A 21,348-nucleotide genomic window follows, 5' to 3' on the forward strand; every position below is an offset into this window, starting at 1 on the left:
CCAGCACCACAGAATGAGGGATATTGGCACGACCTGTGTAATACGTATCCCTACTACTGTCATCTGCAATCTGCATAGCAATGATTATCATTGATAAGCAGCAATGATAGCACAGAACCTAGTGGAACGCCAGCGGTAATGTCCACACTACCGGAGCAGCTTTCATCTACTATACGGCTCATTTGCGCCTACCGGATAAAAAGCTAGCGATCCATTTGTATAGCATGCTCCCTCGAGCAGACTCGATGCCAGACCCGACAGAACTCCTTACCTATATCCAGCCTAGGGTTTCTGCTCGAGAATTCCCGAGGCGAGAAATCTCGAGAAATTTGTCCTAAGTCGAGACGGGAAAAAAATATTCAATGCCTCGAGAACTCGAGAAATAAATCTCTTGTGATAAGTAAAAAGAAAACACGCGTATAACACATGATGTGTCTATAATGTATTTCTTTAGGTAGTTAAATAAATATGAACAATGTTATTTTTACATTTTCAGGTAGGAACCTACTTAAAACATTTATTACCAACCAAATAAAAAACTACCTTGATCCATCCCCTATCGTTTTAGCTTTAACCAATTTTCATGTTTTGAAACTTTTGAACTATCATGATTAATGACATTCATGTAAGTAGTGTCTTTTTATTGAAAAACGCTTTAATTTTTTTTGTAAAGAATTACAGGAATGTAATAAGCTAAGCCACGAAAAACGTTGTCGCCCTGCCTGACACTGTTTGTATAGTCTGCAATCTGTCTGCAATAGACTGAAAGGCCTATGAGAGAATAAGTGTAATAACAAATATTACAAAATTAAATTACTATTGATAAATCAAATCACTAGACATGCGCGAAACAGTGCTTCGAAAAGTGATGCTATATCACATCACTTTTCCGAACACGTAATGGTACACTGAGATATCACATCACTCATCACTCGAAACATGACCCGACCGTGAAACAGCGCTCGGGCGCGCGCGAGATGGCCGTATTACAGCTATGTCTTACATTACACAGCGCATCTACACTCTACAGCACTCTAGTGATTCTAGGCGTCTCGGATCCGTATCGGCGATCGATCTATTTATTACGCGTTGCGTTTTGTCACCTTTATGTGAAAGATTTTTTGTTAGTTATTATAAATTATAAAATAATGTAATTATGTAATATGTATGTAAGTTTCGGAGGTAGATAATTGCCTATGGAGCTTTCCGATATGGCGAGTATTCTATAACAATGCGTACATTTTGCTCGCTTTGGTTCTGTCTCCGTAAAGTGGTTCGTTTATAGCCATTTTTTTTAATAGGTCAATCAAGTTAAAGTCACCAATAGTCCGTAAAAAAGCGATTACTCACCAGCACTAATACATTATCAGAATATTGCCATCGAAACTATTCTTTACACCTTTCACAATTTAATTTAAATATATCTGCAATTTAGTTCACTCAGTCTTTATAAACAACTCGAATTTCTACAGTCAGTCTCGATATGCACTAATTAACAATTACATTAAAGGATAAACAAGTATTAACTCGTACTTAGTTTGCCGCGAACCGCGAAAGTCAAGCAAACTATCAAACATTTCACAACAATAATAATAAACGGTTTTCTTTTCGTCAAATTCAAAATCGCAAATAAATTACTCCATTTGACCGCGTCCTTCTTGTATTATAAGAAAACATTTTAAGCTCTACGCGGACGCATTAGAGTTCTAAATCTATTGCAGAAAATCATATTCGTAAAAATATTAGTGAGTGACAACTTAAACCGCGCCGATCGGCCGAGCGGACCTATCCGAATGGTTCCGAAGATAGCCGAAAGCATCGCAGAGCGAGAGCGAGCGAGCACTGAGTGCGAGTGCGAGCGAGATAACAAAGCAATGATGGCATGGCATGGCGAACAAACATGACACTATCACAAGTGACATTACACATTACGCGCTCCGTGCGTAGACTTGAACTGACCGTTCATATCGGCGAGTCAATGTAGTTATTTGGAATTGAATCCATTTCGCGCGCTTCGGCCGGTTGTTGGCGCTCGCGCGCTCGGTGCGGCTCGCGTGATGCGTGATGTTTGAAGTACTGGTTGATTTCGCGGAGAGATACGTAATGCCATATTACGTGTTCGAGAGATATCTCATTTGTGATATTACGAGCATTACTTACACATGTCTACAAATCACCCCGATATATTCCTATTAGCAAAATATTACAATTTTAGCAGCTTTATTGTTACCTTGAGTAAGTACGAGTAATTCATAGCAAGTAGTAAAACTTCTGTAAGTTTTGTCACATCGAGTAAAATTTATTGACTTAAATACCATATTGTGGTTTGTTTACATTTAGTTCAATACCTATCTAAAGAAATACACTATAGCATAACACATCGCCGGTGCGCACGTCTGCACCTATAGTTTTTTTGCTGTTGTATTTTTGATTATTAAGTGCAATTTATGGTGACTAAAAATGTACCATATATTTGATTATTTTTCTCACCTACGATTCCTACGAGTCTGATTTGTAAAAAAGCAAAAAAAAATTAAATAACATGGTGTTTTTTGGAGCTTTCAAAATTTCTCGAGATACTCGAGAAACTCGAGAAATCTTGGTCGAGAATTCCCGTGCCTCGAGAAATTAAAAAGGTCGAGAAACCAGAAACCCTAATCCAGCCTGACTGCCAATGCCTCACTCTCACCCACTGGTCACCGATCAGATCAGGCAAAATAACGAGGTCGCATCGTGATTGAGTGACAAAAAAGGCCCATATAAGTATATGTCTGTATCTAGAATGTGACATTAGTGACGTAACCTTATATGCATTTTAATATGGCTATGGTGTGTTGTACTATAAAATTAAACGCCTCTGAAAGAAAAGTACTTTAAAAACCTACAAGCGAGGCGGATAGGGGCGGCAAAATCGGCATAGCCTACGGGCGGCAAATGTCTAAATCCGGCACTGGCAATAATATTGGAGCGACGTTAATAATAGCGTAAGCGCCAATGGCCATAATGTACCTTTACTCCTGGGACGTCACATGTGTAGGTACTAACCAACTTATTTCCGATACAATGTGTCCAGAACGGACAGGTAAAAGCCATAACGTAAAGGATGCTGTCTACAGAAGGCCTACCGCGAACAGGCATATCAACGTTGAATTTCGCTTTCGAAAATGAAACAAATACCTATTACATACACAGTTTTATTTCACACGCACATACGCATTCTTTCCATATAATAAGATTAATTAATACATAATAACAAAAGAGATTCTCTACCAAGAGTAGAATCGACCTCCTGAGATAAATTTAGTTGCGGCCCCGTATTATGTACACTCAATAAATGTATATATACGGGTTGGACTCGACGAGCTGTATGTCCTTCTCGAGCTGTTTCAGCTCCTGCTCCATCTTAACTTTCTTCATGATTTTCGGCACCGTGTCTGTGAGCATGGGTAGCTGGAGGAACGCCTTCTGCTTCAGCTGCCATTTGTTTTTCAGGTCCTGGAACAACACAAATCGATAACCTTTTTTTATCAAGTATAACCGGACAAGTGCGAGTCGGACTCGCCCACCGACGGTTCTGTACTTTTTAGTATTTGTTGTTATAGCGACAACAGAAATACATCATCTGTGAAAATTTCAACTGTCTAGCACGGTTCGTGAGATAGTCAGGTGACAGACGGACAGCGGAGTATTAGTAATAGGGTCCCGTTTTACCCTTTGGGTACGGAACCCTAAAAAAGCACACCGGTCAGTTTCAGTCAAACGGGTAGGTACCATTAACTTTTTTCTATTCAAAGTCACGAGGCCTATTGAATCGATCGATCGAGTAACTTAGTCATTTAGCATAGCCGGCCCCCCGCTAAAAGGAAGCAACTTCTCATAAACTCAGAGCAGTACCTAATATATCTACTGTACCTAGGTTAGGGTCTAGGCTCTTTCTTTCACAGTAGCATTGAGCTACTTACGACCCGTACGTACCAGAATCCCTCAATATACATTTTCCTCGTACCTTGGGTATCGTCTTGGGTCGTCCCATTCGTTTTTCGTCAAGTTCTTAAATTAGTCCGATTCTCCTTTCGTCACGCATTCTACATTGAAAGCCACCGACAATTATGACGAATGTAGAATGGGTGACGAAAGCGGAATAGGACTAATTTAAGAACTTGACGAAAAACGAATGGGACGACCCAAGACGATACCGTACCTTGAGCAGTTTCTCTCTCTCCTCATCAGCAAGCTGCTTGCACAGACTCTCCTTGTGATCATCAGCGTACTGCATGGCTTCCTGTTCCATTCTGATTCTCCTGTTGCGACGCACCAGGTAAGCCGGCATACGCCCGAAGTCCGGTCGGAGACAGTATTCCGGGACTTCACCGGAGCCCTTGATCTTCTTTATATGGCCGTCGCGGGTGTCTACTAATCTGAAAACGTTAATATTGGTCAAGTAGCTTATTATGGCTCTTCTACACGATGGGCCAGCGCCGGCCGAGCGCCGTTGATACCGTTTATGACGAGCAATCATAGTAGGTCGGAATTATAATAAAAAGTTAGTTTTTAAGAAATAATCCTGTGTACTTCCTCCAATAAGACTTTTTGAATAATTTGCATTTGTTGATGAATATACCAAATCGCTATATGTATGCCTATGACATTTGAGGAATTCCTCATAAATCCCATTACGTATCAGAACTGGATTTTTGCAAAAAATGGGACCAAAATGTAACTATATTATATGTCTACTTTTAATCAGAAAAAAACGTTTTCCAAATCGATTCAAAAATGACGGCGTTCTGAGGTATTTAACAAACATACATCAAAAAATACGGTCGAATAGATGAGGGGAGTTTTGACGTCGGTTAAAAGTAAAACGTACACTCAGCAAAACTGTTACCTAGTTTAGCTCTCTGCATACAAATGTGTGTGCAGGGGTACGTGGGGCATACTGAAAATTTCTGGATTGTGATACCTATATGAGACGACTTATATTATCAAAGTGGCCAGTTCCAGCTAACAGCTTTGCCGACTGCACTTATTAAAACAAACAATAAAGTCATACCTCGGCTCTACGGGTCTACCCTTAACCTTGACGGCTTTCTTAATGTTGAGTACCCTAAAGTTGACCTTAGGTTTTTCTGGCCCCTTTCCTGGCGGGGGTCGCCTCGGCACGGCGGGTAAGTCGCCCTTGATGCATTTGTGGTCTGACTTCTTTACGGGTTGACCTGGACAAAGGGAGGTTAATATTAAATAAGTTTTGTCTCCATAATCCACCCGAAATTCAACCTATAGGACAGTATCAGTTCAGTATCTCATCTACTAATAAAGGCATTCATGCTATCTATAAAAAAAAAGATATCTATACCAGTGGCGGATCGTAAAATCAGGCAGATCATGAAATTCCTAGGTAATAAGAATATCGTGCATCGTGTAAATCACTGCCTCGTTCTATGAGTCGACGTATTTCTAGAGTCCCCCTCCCCTATGATCCTCCCCTCCACAGAGTCCCCTTCTAAGTTTGCGCTCTAAGACTTCTAAGCCTAATACCTACTCAAGATGAAAGAGAACTCACTATATCCTTCCCCCTTCTTAAGGAACTGGTCAGGGGGGTTGACCGGCGTCTCCGCGTACCCAAATGTCCGACGCAGTTGGGGTATCTTTCGGGCCTTCAGCTGTTTCTCTAGCTCAGAGTGGTACCTGGTGAACATAGGCAAATATTATGATCTAAAAGTATCCTGCTCATGCGGATCCTGGGCCCATGAGAGTTATGAGAGTAAATATTAATGAAATGACCCCCATGGCTGGATTAAAACGGCGCTACTCCATCTTAATATTCTTGACAACCGCGCGTTTGTATCGATTGTATCGCTCCTGTCGCATGTTAACGAAACCCAGCAATAAGTCTCCATTTGCGACCTGTCAGATCAGAGCCTACAGGACCGGGAACAGAACAATGCGCTGTTACTTATGTATGGATCTAATTGTTAAAATGTCCTTCGCGCTACGGTTTTCCACGGCAGACCCGACAGGTCAATTTTTGAATGACTACCCCTAGTTGCATTATTAAAAACGGTCTAATTGGACCAATTATCACTTCAACTTGACGTCAGCATCATCATCTTTATCTCTAGGTATTCTAGGTTAACACAACATTAGGTAAAAGTAAACAAAGTGTAATCACTAGAGCGAGATTAGTGTAGGTAACTAAAGTAAAAAAATAATAGGAATATTAATTTACTGTACGAGAATGGACATTTTCTTTAATTTAGGATGGTCATGGGTTGGTCTTGTAGGAAGTATTTTACAAACCTGGGCGTCTTCGGTGGATCCGGTGGGGGTTTGTCGAGAATGGTGTAAATGACTTCGTTATGGTGTGCGATTTCCACTATCGACATGCCTTTACCTATACAAAATAACTAGCAAAAATATATTATGATTTACCGTAAATATTCTAAGGCCTAACGCCAAACACTCCCCCGGTTTCCATGGATATATAAGTTACTCTATGGAAACGAGTTGGACAACTGTTTTATAAATAGTTTTATTTAAAGCGAGAAAATATATAAGTTACAATTAACTTAATTAGAAGACATATTGTATATGTGTTAAAGTTAGAGTTAAATGTTAGCACAATCTCGATAATATTTAAAACTGTGGCCTATTTTATAAAGCTACAAGTTACAATTTACAAGCGGAAGTCTCGTTCTAAAACATAGGGTTAGAAAGAGACTTCCGCTTGTAAATTGTAACTTGTAGCTTTATAAAATGGGCCACTGAACGCAATATTGACGCACTACCTTACAATAATACTTTCCGCTTTTGCGGGTGGCAAAAAAAGGAACTAGAGAATATTCGATGCAATTTCTTTGTGTTTCCATTGAAAATAGAAATGCGCATGTCCAATGCAATTTAATTTGAATGCTGGCGCCACACCACACCCGCAGATAGATCGTGATTGGCTCAAGGGTTGGACTGGGAAATATTTCGTCTGACAACACAGTTACCCAATTGTCAAAACAAAATGTCTTTTTCTTCGTGTTGATTCTTCCCTGAATATTATTTTTAGACATTTTACGTTTTATCCAATGCAGTTTTTCCGGAAAGATCTTTTCATTTTCATTTTGAGGTGATAACCGGTGAAAATGTTGATAAGGCGGGTGCACAGGCGCGACGTTTCGCGGTGCATAAGCCTATTCGGCGCGGGGCACCGTCAGTTTTCGAGTCGCTTAGATGCCCTGAATCATGAAGAGAAGCTGGACGGGTGCCTGGAGAAGTTGCCGTCGGAGGCGAAGGTGGTGATATGCGGCGGGGGTGTGATGGGGGCGGCGGTGGCGTACCACCTGGCGAAAAGAGGCTGGGGCGACAAGACTATACTTATCGAGAAAGAGAAGTAAGCGTTTTTGAATAAATTAACTTTTGTAACGTAAAAATCTGCCGCTTAAGCTTTACTTGGCGTTTGATAGTGAGTTTTTTGGATGTTTAGAATACTTTTTTAGCTAGTGCTGCCAAATGTGTCGTGAATTGGTGATATGATAATTGTTCATTGATTTTTTGGTGCCAATTCGATAGGTAGGTATGTAGTGACAGTTGTGCATCGGGCGCTAGAAGGTGGTTGCGTAGTGCGAGCCAATTGCATTCACAATTGCATTGTTAAAAGATTTGCTTCTTGTCACCTTGTGAGACTTCCTTTCAATGCTTTAGACAGTTTGATTAAGGAAAATGCTGGCCTGTTGCACAAAAGTGCAAGTGCATATTGAAAATAGATGAATCAATACAAAGAAATCTTAAGCACCTGTGGATATGAAGGTAGATTTAAATTGTAGTATTGATTGGGTTAGTTATTTTTTCAATTAATAAAGATTTTTAACTTATCACACATTAAAAATTTACTTCGTAAGCATGTTTTATTAGGCTCTCAATGACTTTAATTAATGTTACCATTTTTTCTGTATTGAGGGCCCAATTTTGAATCAATAGTGGGTAGTTTCATACAGTATGCACAGTCAACATTAGTAATTTTTATTGGGACTTAATAAAATATTTTTTATGCTCAGACTTTCCTACTGTTTTATCACAATATGTTGATATAAATTCAGGAGTTATGTGATTGCATACCTGTTAAGTCCAGACTGGTTTTGAAGGAGTTATTGAAAACACCTGGTACGATGGATAACATACACAATTTTTGAACAAATATCGATGCTAATCACAGTTATTACAGTAATCCAATTTTGGTCTTGGACTCAAGTGCTGTTGTGTGGATGTAGGGGGCACCTTGAATCCCTTAGCCCCCCTAAATCTGCTACTGATGTGTCGTCCAAAGATTTTTGTAATGTATGTAATTGTTGTTTTTATGGTTCCGTACCCCAAGGGCAAAAACGGGACCCTATTACTAAGACTTCATTGTCCATTGAAATTTTAAATTTTCACTGATGATGTACTCGTATTCCTGTTGCCGCGGTGGTCTGACTCACATTTGTCCGGTTTTTTTATTTATTTCTTTTTTTTACTTGTTGATGTTATTGCATGTAAATTGAATTGCTGCATCTTTGCTATTTCTATAATTTTGCGTGTTTTTGCTCCTGCGACTTTTATGTTGTTAATATTGTCATTGTGTTAATGAACAAATACATTTAATGGCGACGTCATATTATGGCACCATTTTTGCGTGATGGGTTGAGGCACTATTCTTGCCAACCTAACTCTACCAATAAGCCTAGCAGACCTTTGACGTTGCTGACGATTTCTAGGAGGGATCCGGTGAACTGAGGTCGGAGTACCGGGCACAATGGTACTTTGTACCCTGTTCTCAAAACATATTTCTAGATGTTTGAGTAATGACGAAAGCAGTTTAAGCGTGAAGGTAACAGATAGGCAGGAGGAGTTACTTTTGCATTTATAAATTTTAAAATATTATGTAGGGATCTCTCTCTCTCTCTAGCCTTTTTCTACCCTTCGGGTGTAGGCCTCCTTCATTTTACGCCATTTGTCACGGTCTTTTGCAACCTGGAGCCACTTCTTCCCCGCAGTCCTTTTGATGTCGTCGTCCCAACGCATCTTGGGTCTACTTTGGGGACGCTCTTCCCCCCATGGTCGCCACTCAAGTAGTCGTTTACTCCACGAGTCGGTCTTTCTTGCTATATGACCCGCCCATTCCCACTTCAAATTTGCTACGCGTTTCACAACATCCGTGACCTTGCTCTGCTGTCTCAGCCACTCGTTTGTTTTATTTAGGGATAAACTATTTGTATTTGTTATCGCAGGGTCGGTGCCGGCAGCCGCTGGCACTCCTCAGGGCTCATCGGGGCTTTCAAACCGTCCCTCGCCCAGGTCAAGCTGGCGCAGTCCTCTATCAAACTCCTCGAGGAGTTGGAGACGGCTGGACAGATCACGGGGTGGAAGCAGTGCGGGTCCCTGCTGCTGGCGAGGAATAGGGATCGTATGACCGTGTATAGAAGGATGAAGAGCCAGTCTGTGTAAGTACGTATACCTACTGTAAAGCCCCGTCTCCATTTCGCGTGGCAAACCATCGAACACTGGCTCGCGCGGCAGCCGCGCGCAATGGATACTGGGCTGCCGCGCGAGCCATCGAGTTGGCTGGATCGATGGTTTGCCGCGCGATATGGAGATGGGGCTGTATGTGAATACGAGTATTATCAAAGTATATAAGACATTTCGAAATCATGCACGTGGGTGGGTTTGGGCGATGCACTTACGCAAGGAACAAATATGGTTAGGTACACGTAAGAGTCCGCCCCGGAGATTTTGCTGGATGCCGGCCCGGAACCGCGTTATTTCCGGCTCAGCTGTTATCCGATTTAATTTTACTCGTTCCTTTATAACGCATCGTGTGACAATTTTACAAGCCTCTGCTGTAACCTCAGTCAGCCGTAACTTAGTACAATGTTAACTGGATTGAATTTTACTGAAATTATTTTTTAACCAACATTTTTACAACTAAAAATTTTTCGTACAGTTCATGGGGCATCCCTTGCGAGCTAGTCTCCTCCGCTCGCTGCCGGGAGCTCTGCCCCCTCCTGAACGTAGAAGACATCTTGGGCGGCCTGTGGATACCTGGCGACGGTGTAGCTGACCCTCATCTAGTTTGCATGGCGCTTATGAGAGAGGCTGTGGCCAAAGGTAAGCGGTGACGAAGCCTTCAAGGGGCAACGCCCCGTCTGATCGTGGAAAACATTTTAAACAGTCCTTGGAGATGGTGTAGCTGATCCTCATCTAATTTGCATCGCGTTGATGAGAGATATGTGTCTTTAGGGGCATCACTCCATTCTGAACGCAAACATACGTGTGTAAATTACAGATACACTATTCACGGCTGACTAGAACTGGACATTATTTATTTATTTCGCGGAATAACTAACGAATGCCCCCAGGTGTCGGCGTAATGGAGAACTGCTCCTTAACCGCCGTGCACTCTAAGGACGACCGAGTGGCGGGCGTGGAAACCAGCCACGGGTCCATACAGTGCCAACACTTTGTCAACTGCGCGGGCTTCTGGGCGAGGCAGGTGAGTGGTGCCCACGAGGCAAGTGGATAGGCCGCGAGTGCGTTTGCTTCGCCCGAGGCACGTACGAGTATACACAGACCGAGCTGCTCGCGGGGCGAAATCCTCGCGAGGCAGCTCGTTCTGTGTAGACTCGACGGAGACAAGCCATTGGTTCATGCAGTGCGAACACTTCATCAACTGCGCGGGCTTCTGGGCGAGGCAGGTAAGGCCCATTTGTACCATTTCACTAACCCGCGATTAACCGGTTAAACCTGGAGTTGCCATGGTTACCAGTACACTTTGACAGTAGGTTAACGGTTTAACCGCTTAACCCCGAGTTAGTGGGATGGTGCAAGTGGGCCTAAGTGATGCCCACGAGGCAGGCATAATTGAAATTATCCGAGGCGATATTCCGGCTCAAACTTTCTGTTAAACGAAAGGCATTGCTTCTTTTATGCAGCGCGGCTAGCTAGAGTAGCTACCGAATCTCGTATGAGTGAAAAGAACTAGCCCGTTTAAAAATTAATTTTACAGTAACTACTTATGGCGTTATTATTCATAAACGCGTTACTGGATTGAATTAGCTATGAATTGTTTGTCTTTATCTGTCATTTTGACTTATGTATTTGTAAGAAAAGGATAAAACATAATTTAACTAAATCAGGCCCATTAAAAAAGGGGGTTAGTACTTATACAGTTCAAATTGGCATTTGAAAGATAGGCAATTTTATTCATTGTGGGTTGTGTTTTGCACTATGTACATTGCGACATACTTATGTTTTGCCACTACGTATAATGGCTCCTCTACACGATGGCCCAGCGCCGGCCACTCCAAGGGACGCATTTATGCGTTAGAGGGAGCAAGTGATATTGCTATCTCATTATACCGCATGGCTGCGTCCCTTGGAGTGGCCGGCGCTGGCCCATCGTGCAGAGGAGCCATATATAACAACTTATATTTATTATTAATTGAAAGGTGGGACAGCTAGCGAAGCCCCAAGTGAAGGTGCCTCTGCTGCCTTGCGAGCATTACTACCTGCACACGAAACCCATTGACGGACTCGACCCCATGACGCCAGGTAAAACTAAATATCTTTTATGTGATTTGTTGAAAAAGTAATTTTTATACGATTTCTTTTATCTTTGACTGTATTTTTAGGGTTTTGTAGTCACTTAGAAACCCTTATAGTTTCGCCAGGTTTGTCTGTCTGTCTGTCTGAGGCTTTGCTCCGTGATCGTTAGTGCTAGAAAGCTGCAATTTGGCATGGATACATAAATCATGCATTGCGACAAAACGGTAAAATAAAAAGTACCAATATTTTTTTTAGGGTACCTCCCATACATACATTTTTTGATTTTCCTCCTGGGTCAACGTTGCTCAAACGCTCTGTTCAAAATCCAATACAAAAATAGACATAACGCAAACGCGAACGCTCGTCACGCTATCGAATGAAATTTACACTAGGGGTTCTATGTGGCTACCATTAGTTTGGCACTCACATAAACGCTATCGAGAACCTAACTCACTTTCTATGCATCTCGCTTGTACTCGCATATTAGGGCCCCCCCCACATCTGGCGTCTGTCGGCGTCGGTCCAGCGCTATGAAATATGACGTCGCTGCGCAGTTGCGTCGACGCTGCGTCGACGTTGCGTCGACGTCGGCCATAGAATTGTAGACGCCGACGCTCGAAAGACGCCAGATGTGGGGGAGCCCTTAGTGCGAGCGAGATGTGTAGAAAGTAAATTACTGATGTTGATGACTAATTTGAGATGAAAGTATTTCATTCCCGCAGTGGTACGAGACCCGGACGGGTACATATATATGCGGGAGAGGGACGGCTGTATCCTGGCGGGCGGATTTGAACCTGTCGCCAAGCCTGTAAACGAGGAGGAAAGTAAGTTCTTAGAAAAACCTTACAAATTAATCGTCAGCTGACAACCAGAGGGACGATTTTTTTATATAGAGCGCTCTATTTCATGTGGCTCCCTTCAATACTATCCCCACTACTAGGCATTGTCAGGCGAGCCTTGCCGGAAGCGGAGATATTTTCCTTTAAATAAATAAATAAATATTATAGGACATTTTTACACAAATTGACTAAGCCCCACGGTAAGGTAAGAAGGTTTGTGTTGTGGGTACTCAGACAACGATATATATAATATATAAATTCTTAAATACATATAAAACAACCATGACTCAGGAACAAATATCTGTATCATCATACAAATAAATGCCCTTACCAGGATTCGAACCCGGGACCATCGGCTTCATAGGCAGGGTCACTACCCAACCCACTAGGCCAGCCCGGTCGTCTTTATTCCTTTAATAGAACCGTTTTTCCCCCGAAGGGTAAAAAACGGATATTTAGGTTCCTGCCGAAGCTTGAACCACATTATGAGATAACACCCTTGTAACTCAGCCCTAATCAAGCGAATTCATCAACTAGTAGCGCTATCTATCGCGCCATTCAAGTACTAATGTCGCCCGGTTGCCAGCGCTCGGCTGCTTTCTCTTCAGTACCACATAAGCCGGCAAGGCCCTTAGGTGTGGTTCAAGCTTCGGCAGGAACCTAAATATCCGTTTTTTACCCTTCGGGGGAAAAACGGTTCTATTTAGGTGTCCGTGCCTTCGCTTGAACCACATTATGAGACGTGTTTAAACCTCTGCCGGCGCTGGTCCGGGCGTACTGTGACTGATAATATTTATATATATGCAAAAATCACATAATAAGAACGTGGGCTTGAAATTTATTCCATATAGATATACTAAAGGATTGTTTGCGTCAAACCTTAACTAGATTTTCCTTATTTGGAATTACCGATAGATGAGACAATTGTTAGCACTGACTGGCAACATAAGTTATCCGTTGCTACTATAAAATTACTTAACTTTTTATATAAAACAACTGTGTAATTATTAGTTGAAAAGTTGTCCCTAAAATCATAATTAAAGACATAAGAAGGTACTTGTAGGTTGTACAATTTTTAAGTGTAACCACTATCTGAAGTAGTAGCTCTGATGCATGTAACGTGAACCACATCGAGTGAGTTTTACACTAAACCCGTCCAAACTACCTCTGATGCTCTGATGCTTTCCTTACAATAGCCCACTAGGTGATAAAGGTTTTGCTGTATGATGTAATGATATTACTACTACTTATCTACTGCTTACCACAAAAATAGCACTGTCGGCCCATCTACTGTTAAAAATTTGTAACTAATTGGAAAAGCTTGGGTTCTCTCTGATTTATCGTATTTTCCAACAATTTAATGTAAATTGGTAAGTTGCATCATATGATAGGCCAGATGTAATGTTATATAGGTCTATGTGGACAAATAACCAAATGTTTGTAAGTATAGGTACCCACTAGAATACGACATTGTCATTATTTAGATATAAACAGTTATTGACTAGGTATACCAGGTTTATTTGTTAATGGGCTATCATTACATAAGGACAACATATTCCTTAAGCAAACGTGTAAAAAAAAAAAAATATAAACATAATGTACTTATTTGTGGAAGCCATTGAGATTTATTTCGAATCGAGTACTCCTCTGCCTGAAAGTAGCGTCAGAAAGTGAAGAAGAAAATACAACACTTCATGACTTGATGCATGCGTTGCTAACTAGTAACAACTCTCAGCAGTAGATAGTTTCAACTGAGCCGATAATACATCCTACCTTACTGATTAGTTTTAGGCGAGGGTTGCTTTAAAAACAACCATATTAATAGTAATTCATGAATAGATATTAATTCTTTTATGAAAAGGTAGGCCTCCTAGTTCTCCTACCTATTTCAAGTGTCAATTATGAATCACAGATAACTGGAAACATGTCAATTAAGCTGGTGCCGGGTCAACCAAGCTTTTATATTATATGCTTGTCAGTCATGCAAGCGAATGTATTTAACGAATGAACAAAATCACTGACACGCAGGTGACAATCGTATGAAGGCGATGATTATGAATTTAAAGTGATGCTGACAACTCCAGTTGTTGTGGATGACATCTCTCCATGATATTGTGCATAGACTGAAGATCCGTCTACCATGTAGGATATTTTAGAAGATTTTTTAATCTTTGAATAATTCCAATGCCTTCACCTATAATTTTTAGGCTAATTATAACAAAGGCTTGTAATTGTAGGTTGTTTAATGTTCACTCTTTCTGGTGGTAAGCTGATTCCCAAACTGAAGATTTTATGGTTCGCGCGCTGGTAATGGATTGTACGATGCTTTATTGTTAGACTTAGCGCGATTTGTGAGTTTTTAATGCTTTCGTATACATACAATCTTCTATAAGAGTGTAAAAACCTCTTGACTGATGGTGGAAGACTCTTTGACTAAGAAAAGAGTGCAACCTTTTCAAACCAATTGCGAAACTTTCGTAACACCCAGAAAAATTAAAACATTATTATTATTTGTATATGGTGAGAACCAATAACTTCTTGGCATTATAGCATTGTAGTTGCACAAGCCACGGGTGTCTCATGATATCATCTAATCTCAAGTGCTGCGCCAGCAACGGCGCGCGCGGGCGATGCTGTGGCACAATTCCTGTCAAACCTTAACATGTGTAGACGCATTAATTACCAAATATTAATTTGATTACTTAATTTGTACTTTGAAGCCCCAATCCGCATTAGGCCAGCATGGAGACCCTAACCCAAGCCCTCTCGCGAGTGAGAAGAGGCCTGTGCCCCGTAGTGGGACGTATATAGGCTGAATTATTATTATTAATAATTTGTAGGTACTTTGGTTAGAAATTTAGCAATACAAGGACGTTGTATGATATTTATTGGCTTTCGTGCAATTAAGTTGTGTATCAATTGATTTTAGACTGTTTTTATTGTCGTGAGGGAACCCTAGGGTTAATTAGGCATCATGATGCCCACAAATAAACAATTATTTGATGATCTTGGCCTCTCTGCGACATATTATATTTATGTCACTACCTTGACGTAATCATAGAATAAATAATAGTATGTACTGTAGGTACAGAAGGTTCACTCTCTAACAAAACGCGTCTATTACGACAGATTATGACCGCAAGGTGGCGCAAACGCGAGCAGGTGTCCGTTACATAACGGTGCGCGGCAGCTACTAGTGCTAGACACCAAAATTGGTGTGGGCCGCATTTACTTGGAGCGACGCGACAAAATCGCGGAGTGAGCTACGCCTGACGTAACACTGATATATGTCTACAGATATCTCATATGCAATGATGTAAGCATATTATCATGAATATATAAATATATGAATTGTAGTTGTCTTCACAACTAATGCTGTAATTCTATTAGCAGCACATCTGCCCTTTAACCAAGACACGATGATTTTGTAGGGTACTACACCTGGAACTCTAATTGATTGCATTGACGATGATGTTTCCAATTACATGCCCTACGAGACTTGTTACAACAGTATGCTGTAAACCCTGGACTACTACCTTTCAGCTAAGCTTGTAGTACTTAGATCTGGCAATGCTGCAATGTCGGCAGAACTAGTGTTGATTTTCAGAGTAAATTGCAGGCTCTATTTAACCGGCGAACATATTTGTAGTCTTGATTCACTACCAGGATCACATTTCGCTTAGATCTTGCATTTTGCCTGAACCACCGTATGTTGTTATTCTTTATAAAATCATGTGAGTACTTCCTTATCTGCCAAGGAAGCCTCTCATCTGGAAATCGAAAGAAGGATATTTCTGGTCCGTGTTCTTTCAGAATCCGGTATCTGCTATCAGTGACTGCCTGCAAATATTTTCTACATATTACGGATAGTATGTACGTTTACGTACGTTGTACATTTGTATGTATATTGGCTTGCTCCGCAGTCCACTTGGTTTCAAAGTTTCTGAAGTGACTTCATTTTAAGTTATCTATTTGGAAAAATTAAACAATCATCGTTTAGATGTAGGTAAAGCCGTGGACCGTGGCTGTTGGTTCGACAGTTTAGTCCCTTAGTCGGCTTCACCTCTAATTCAATACGTGATTTTTCGAAACAGAATCAGTAACTCCACTCTAACTAAACTACCGAAAAATCTTTTCATTAATTCTTTATTTATTTGCATAATTTGAAGGGGTGCTTCATCGTCTACATAGGCATAACATTTACCACTATAGAAGCCGATGTTTCACGTCCTATTTAACAATCATGGGTAACTATGCGGATTGCTGTACTAAATTAATATTGTACTATATAGGGTCCTTTTAGACATTATGTAAAAGCACCTCCTACAAATGCCGTCTGTTTCCGATAGTTATATCACCAGTAGGAGTTCATTTCCTTTGAAATTGAACTATGTAACGTTTACGGTCAACGTTTTATGATGCATGATTGTTATACCGACGGCGCAGGTTGATTGACAAACCGCTGCTTAGATACTCTTCCGAAGTGGAGCTTGTTGCTTACAGCATTAAAAATGCCTTTGTCAGTTCGGTCTCATGGACGGAATGCGATCCTGCCCCTGTGTTTTCTAGGTATTACTCTTAGTTCAGTGGTCTCAGTTTCACAGCTACATAGTAGACGATTTAACCTAAGTAAAAGATTTATCTGTGACAGGTCGCAATTTTTTAGCTAATTGTCAATATTTAGAGATGCTTCAGTATTCCCAAAGACACTATTAAGTCGCATAGTCATTCATCATTTAAGAGAGGGATTTAGTGCGACGATTATACACTCATATATATCATTAACTCTTTATTTATTTTCAGGTTTAGAGCCGCAATAAAGAGATATCCTTTGTAAGCCTATGACAGAGCCGTTAATGAATTGGCATTATACGTGTATTGGTATTCCTATTTAGAAGCGAGAGCTTTAGTCTTCTTTCCTTCTTTAAAGCTAACGTCAATTTTTCTTCCCTCCCCCTCTCTCTTTTTGGTATAGGATCTAGTTGGGCAAAGTATAACACACGGTTTTTCACTTTGTACTCTTCCCTTTTCACAGTTTCTTAACTGCTATTTTCCATGGCCAGTTAGTCATTCAGTTTAGGATCCTCAGAATGTATATTTTTGGTTTGTTTGGTATCTCACGGCAATTGAGATGGCAGTTATCGACCAAGACCAACATTTGTACACGACCAAGACGGAAACCTGCCTTTTTCCCCGGCAGGTTGAAACAATTACTGTAACTACATTTCGTTATCAATTTCGCGCCAAACCCGCCAATAGAAATTCTGCTGCTCGTCGTTCTAAAAGGTGACACACCATTTGGTCAGCTACAATGATGATGACGCCCACTGACTGGGTCGCACATTGGTTCATGACCATGCAGACCTTAAATGCGAGTCCGGCCGTGCAGACATCGAACGATAAAGCGACCAATAAGACGTCCGCTACCGTATTAGTGGTAGACCATGAGACTGATGTCATTTCAATTTCAATGTCTTTTCAGAGGACGATGCGATATCGTCTCATAGGACGACGCATTAATGTCTCACGATACGACAAAATGTAGTTTTATGGAACAACGCAATGTAGTCCAATAGCCCATAGGACGCAATATCCTCTTACGGGACGACCACAAGATGGTGAAATGTCTTCTCACATGATGACATAACTCATCGCGATGCCTGTCGTATCACAGGATGACGCCTTATTGTTTACAGGACGACGCTTGATGTCCCACAGGACAATGTCATGTCAACTCACGGGACTATGCTATGTCGTCTTACGCAACGACGCTTGTCGTCCAACGGGACGACGCCATGTGCCATTTATACCCGTAGGTATTCTGTTTATGATGATGGCTATAGGAGCTCACTTAGTCTCATCGCTGGGCCACGGGCACTGAGCGGAATGTCACAAGGTCTTTTACCGAGACGATGCTCGTTGTCTTGCAAGACGCTGCCATGTCGTCTGTCAGGACGATCACGGGACGACGCCATGTCGTCTCACGGAACGACGCATGTCGTCTCGCGGGACGACGCCATGTCATCTTGCGGGACGACGCCATGTCGTCTCACGGGACGACGCCATGTCGTCTCACGGGACGACGCCTTGTCGTCTCACGGGACGACGCCTTGTCGTCTCACGGGACGACGCCATGTCGTCTCACGGGACGACGCCATGTCGTCTCACGGGACGACGCCTTGTCGTCTCACGAGACACGAGACGATGCTTGTCGTCTCACGGGACGACGCCATGTCGTCTCACGGGACGACGCTTGTTGTCCCACAGGACAAGGCCATGAGGCGTAAGTACCCGTGTACTTTTTATGACGGTGCCTGTAGGAAGGTCACTGCGTCTCGTCGCTGGGCCATGGGCACCGAGCGGAATGTCACGAAGTCGGAGATTTTCAAAATATTTTTTCGATTTAAATTTCTCGATCTTTTTAAACTTGCTTTGTAAACGTGTTGCTCGGCTGAGTTACAAAAGCGTACTGAAGAGAAAGCAGCCGAGCGCTGGCAACCGGGCGACATTAGTACTTGAATGGCGCGATAGATAGCGCTACTAGTTGATGAATTCGCTTGATTAGGGCTGAGTTACAAGGGTGTTATCTCATAATGTGGTTCAAGCGAAGGCACGGACACCTAAATATATAAATTTGTGATATGGCTGGCAGACGTACCTGCTTAGTAAAATTAGTATACATAGAGAAGTTTGTCCAAAAAGATTAATCGGTTTTCTAGTCGACACGGCGGCCCAGAGATGCGTCCAAGAAGACTGGGACCACTTCCACGTGTTGCTGCAACAGCTGCTGCGTCGCGCGCCGAGCCTCGCCCAAGCGCAGCTGCACAAACTGTGCAACGGGCTGGAAGCCTTCTCCCCGGACTGCAAGTGGATAGTGGGCGAGGCGCCTGAGGTATGTTGCTGTAGCTGTTGCTGTAACATGCCCCGAACACAAGCGGTGTAACGGGCTGGAGGCCTTCTCGCCGGACTGCAAGTGGATCGTGGGCGAGGCGCCTGAGGTATGTTGCTGTAGCTGTTGCTGTAACATGCCCCGAACACAAGCGGTGTAACGGGCTGGAAGCCTTCTCGCCGGACTGCAAGTGGATCGTGGGCGAGGCGCCTGAGGTATGTTGCTGTAGCTGTTGCTGTAACATGCCCCGAACACAAGCGGTGTAACGGGCTGGAAGCCTTCTCGCCGGACTGCAAGTGGATCGTGGGCGAGGCGCCTGAGGTATGTTGCTGTAGCTGTTGCTGTAACATGCCCCGAACACAAGCGGTGTAACGGGCTGGAAGCCTTCTCCCCGGACTGCAAGTGGATCGTGGGCGAGGCGCCTGAGGTATGTTGCTGTAGCTGTTGCTGTAACATGCCCCGAACACAAGCGGTGTAACGGGCTGGAAGCCTTCTCGCCGGACTGCAAGTGGATCGTGGGCGAGGCGCCTGAGGTATGTTGCTGTAGCTGTTGCTGTAACATGCCCCGAACACAAGCGGTGTAACGGGCTGGAAGCCTTCTCGCCGGACTGCAAGTGGATCGTGGGCGAGGCGCCTGAGGTATGTTGCTGTAGCTGTTGCTGTAACATGCCCCGAACACAAGCGGTGTAACGGGCTGGAAGCCTTCTCGCCGGACTGCAAGTGGATCGTGGGCGAGGCGCCTGAGGTATGTTGCTGTAGCTGTTGCTGTAACATGCCCCGAACACAAGCGGTGTAACGGGCTGGAAGCCTTCTCGCTGGACTGCAAGTGGATCGTCGGCGAGGCGCCTGAGGTATGTTGCTGTAGCTGTTGCTGTAACATGCCCCGAACACAAGCGGTGTAACGGGCTGGAAGCCTTCTCGCCGGACTACAAGTGGACCGTTGGCGAGGCGCCCGAGGTGAGCATTAGATACATAGTTGGGCGATTTTTGACCGAAGCGTAGCGAAAGTCTACGTTTTGACTCGGGCATTTTGCTTTTCTTCTCCTCTACAGGTCACAATTCTCAACCGTATCTCGTGAAATTTTTTGACCAGATTTTATGATTGAGTAGATTTTTTGGTCGATCCGGTTTTCGGAAATATTTAAAAATGGCGGAGTCGTGATCGTGATACCTCGGGCCTAAACAAATAGTCGTATCGATATCATAAGAATTTTGTTATTTTTGAGACATATTTACAGAGTAAACGGCAAGTAATGCAGAAAAATTATATAGCTGGTTTAGGCGATATTAAGATATTGACTCGAGAATAAGTATCCGAATTTCGTCAGCTTAGCTAAGAACTATAATGGCGCATTTTGAAACCATTCGCTTATTTTTGTTTGCACACGGAAGGTCCCCGGTTCAATCAGTAATTGTATGCTAGGACATAACTTATTGTTTTGTTTTTACACTCAAATTTCGTATTGTTTTTTTCATTTATGAATATATTTAAAATTTCGTATTGTTGAATCACGGTGGGATGAACTATGCTCGCGACTTCTATAGTTCACAGAGACACTAGTTATTTTATCGCCCAATATGTTTTTAATCAGTAGGTATATTAGACAGCTAATCAAGACCTGGAACCTCTGAAAATATCTTCAGACAGCTTATCAAGACCTGGAACCTCTGAAAATATCTTCAGACAGCTAATCAAGACCTGGAAAGAATCCTTTGACGGGTATGAAAGACCTGGAAGAGCTGGAAACCGAGCGCTCTCGGCTCGTTCGATCTCGCGTAACTTGGCCGTGTCCGTGCGCTAAATTCGTGACATCGAACGTTCCGTGGACGCTGTCAGCGACGTGAAGACGATACAAGATGATTAGAAGATGCAACAAATAAAATGATTACGATTATGAAATATATGTGAAACTAGAATACAACTGCAGACTACGTGTCCCGATGGATATGTTCTCGTCTAGTCACAGCAATTTCTGAAGTTCTCCCATTTTGTTAAAAGTCAATAGTGTACGTACATCAGCATTTTCCAAACTATTGGTCGCGACGCGACCG

At 42.5% G+C, this 21,348-nt stretch overlaps 2 protein-coding genes across 4 annotated transcripts in view; one reads left to right on the plus strand and one right to left on the minus strand.

Moving 5' to 3' along the window:
• Nucleotides 1-3,277: 3,277 nt before the first annotated feature.
• LOC134678758 (enkurin) lies at nucleotides 3,278-6,492 on the minus strand. Its single transcript, XM_063537456.1, has 5 exons — nucleotides 6,301-6,492; nucleotides 5,564-5,688; nucleotides 5,054-5,216; nucleotides 4,202-4,418; nucleotides 3,278-3,495 (listed from the first exon to the last, which is right to left on the minus strand). The coding sequence occupies exons 1-5, from the start codon at nucleotides 6,384-6,386 to the stop codon at nucleotides 3,328-3,330; spliced, it is 759 nt and encodes a 252-aa protein (XP_063393526.1). The 5' UTR covers nucleotides 6,387-6,492; the 3' UTR covers nucleotides 3,278-3,327.
• A 486-nt stretch (nucleotides 6,493-6,978) lies between these two features.
• The window catches only part of LOC134678727 (pyruvate dehydrogenase phosphatase regulatory subunit, mitochondrial), a 31,200-nt gene continuing 16,830 nt past the window's right edge, over nucleotides 6,979-21,348 (plus strand). Inside the window, exons 1-7 of one of the 3 annotated variants that reach the window (XM_063537394.1) lie at nucleotides 6,979-7,381; nucleotides 9,255-9,467; nucleotides 9,968-10,131; nucleotides 10,383-10,516; nucleotides 11,472-11,574; nucleotides 12,291-12,392; nucleotides 19,127-19,299. In XM_063537394.1, the coding sequence (XP_063393464.1) occupies nucleotides 7,134-7,381; nucleotides 9,255-9,467; nucleotides 9,968-10,131; nucleotides 10,383-10,516; nucleotides 11,472-11,574; nucleotides 12,291-12,392; nucleotides 19,127-19,299 (1,137 nt within the window). In that variant the 5' untranslated portion in view covers nucleotides 6,979-7,133. Of the gene's footprint in view, nucleotides 7,382-9,254; nucleotides 9,472-9,967; nucleotides 10,132-10,382; nucleotides 10,517-10,658; nucleotides 10,719-11,471; nucleotides 11,575-12,290; nucleotides 12,393-19,126; nucleotides 19,300-21,348 lie in introns of those variants that run through there. The other 2 variants (XM_063537395.1, XM_063537396.1) reach the window with 2 other exon arrangements.

This window comes from Cydia fagiglandana, chromosome Z, assembly GCF_963556715.1.
Source record: "Cydia fagiglandana chromosome Z, ilCydFagi1.1, whole genome shotgun sequence".
In the NCBI taxonomy this organism is placed as follows: Eukaryota; Metazoa; Arthropoda; class Insecta; order Lepidoptera; family Tortricidae; genus Cydia; species Cydia fagiglandana.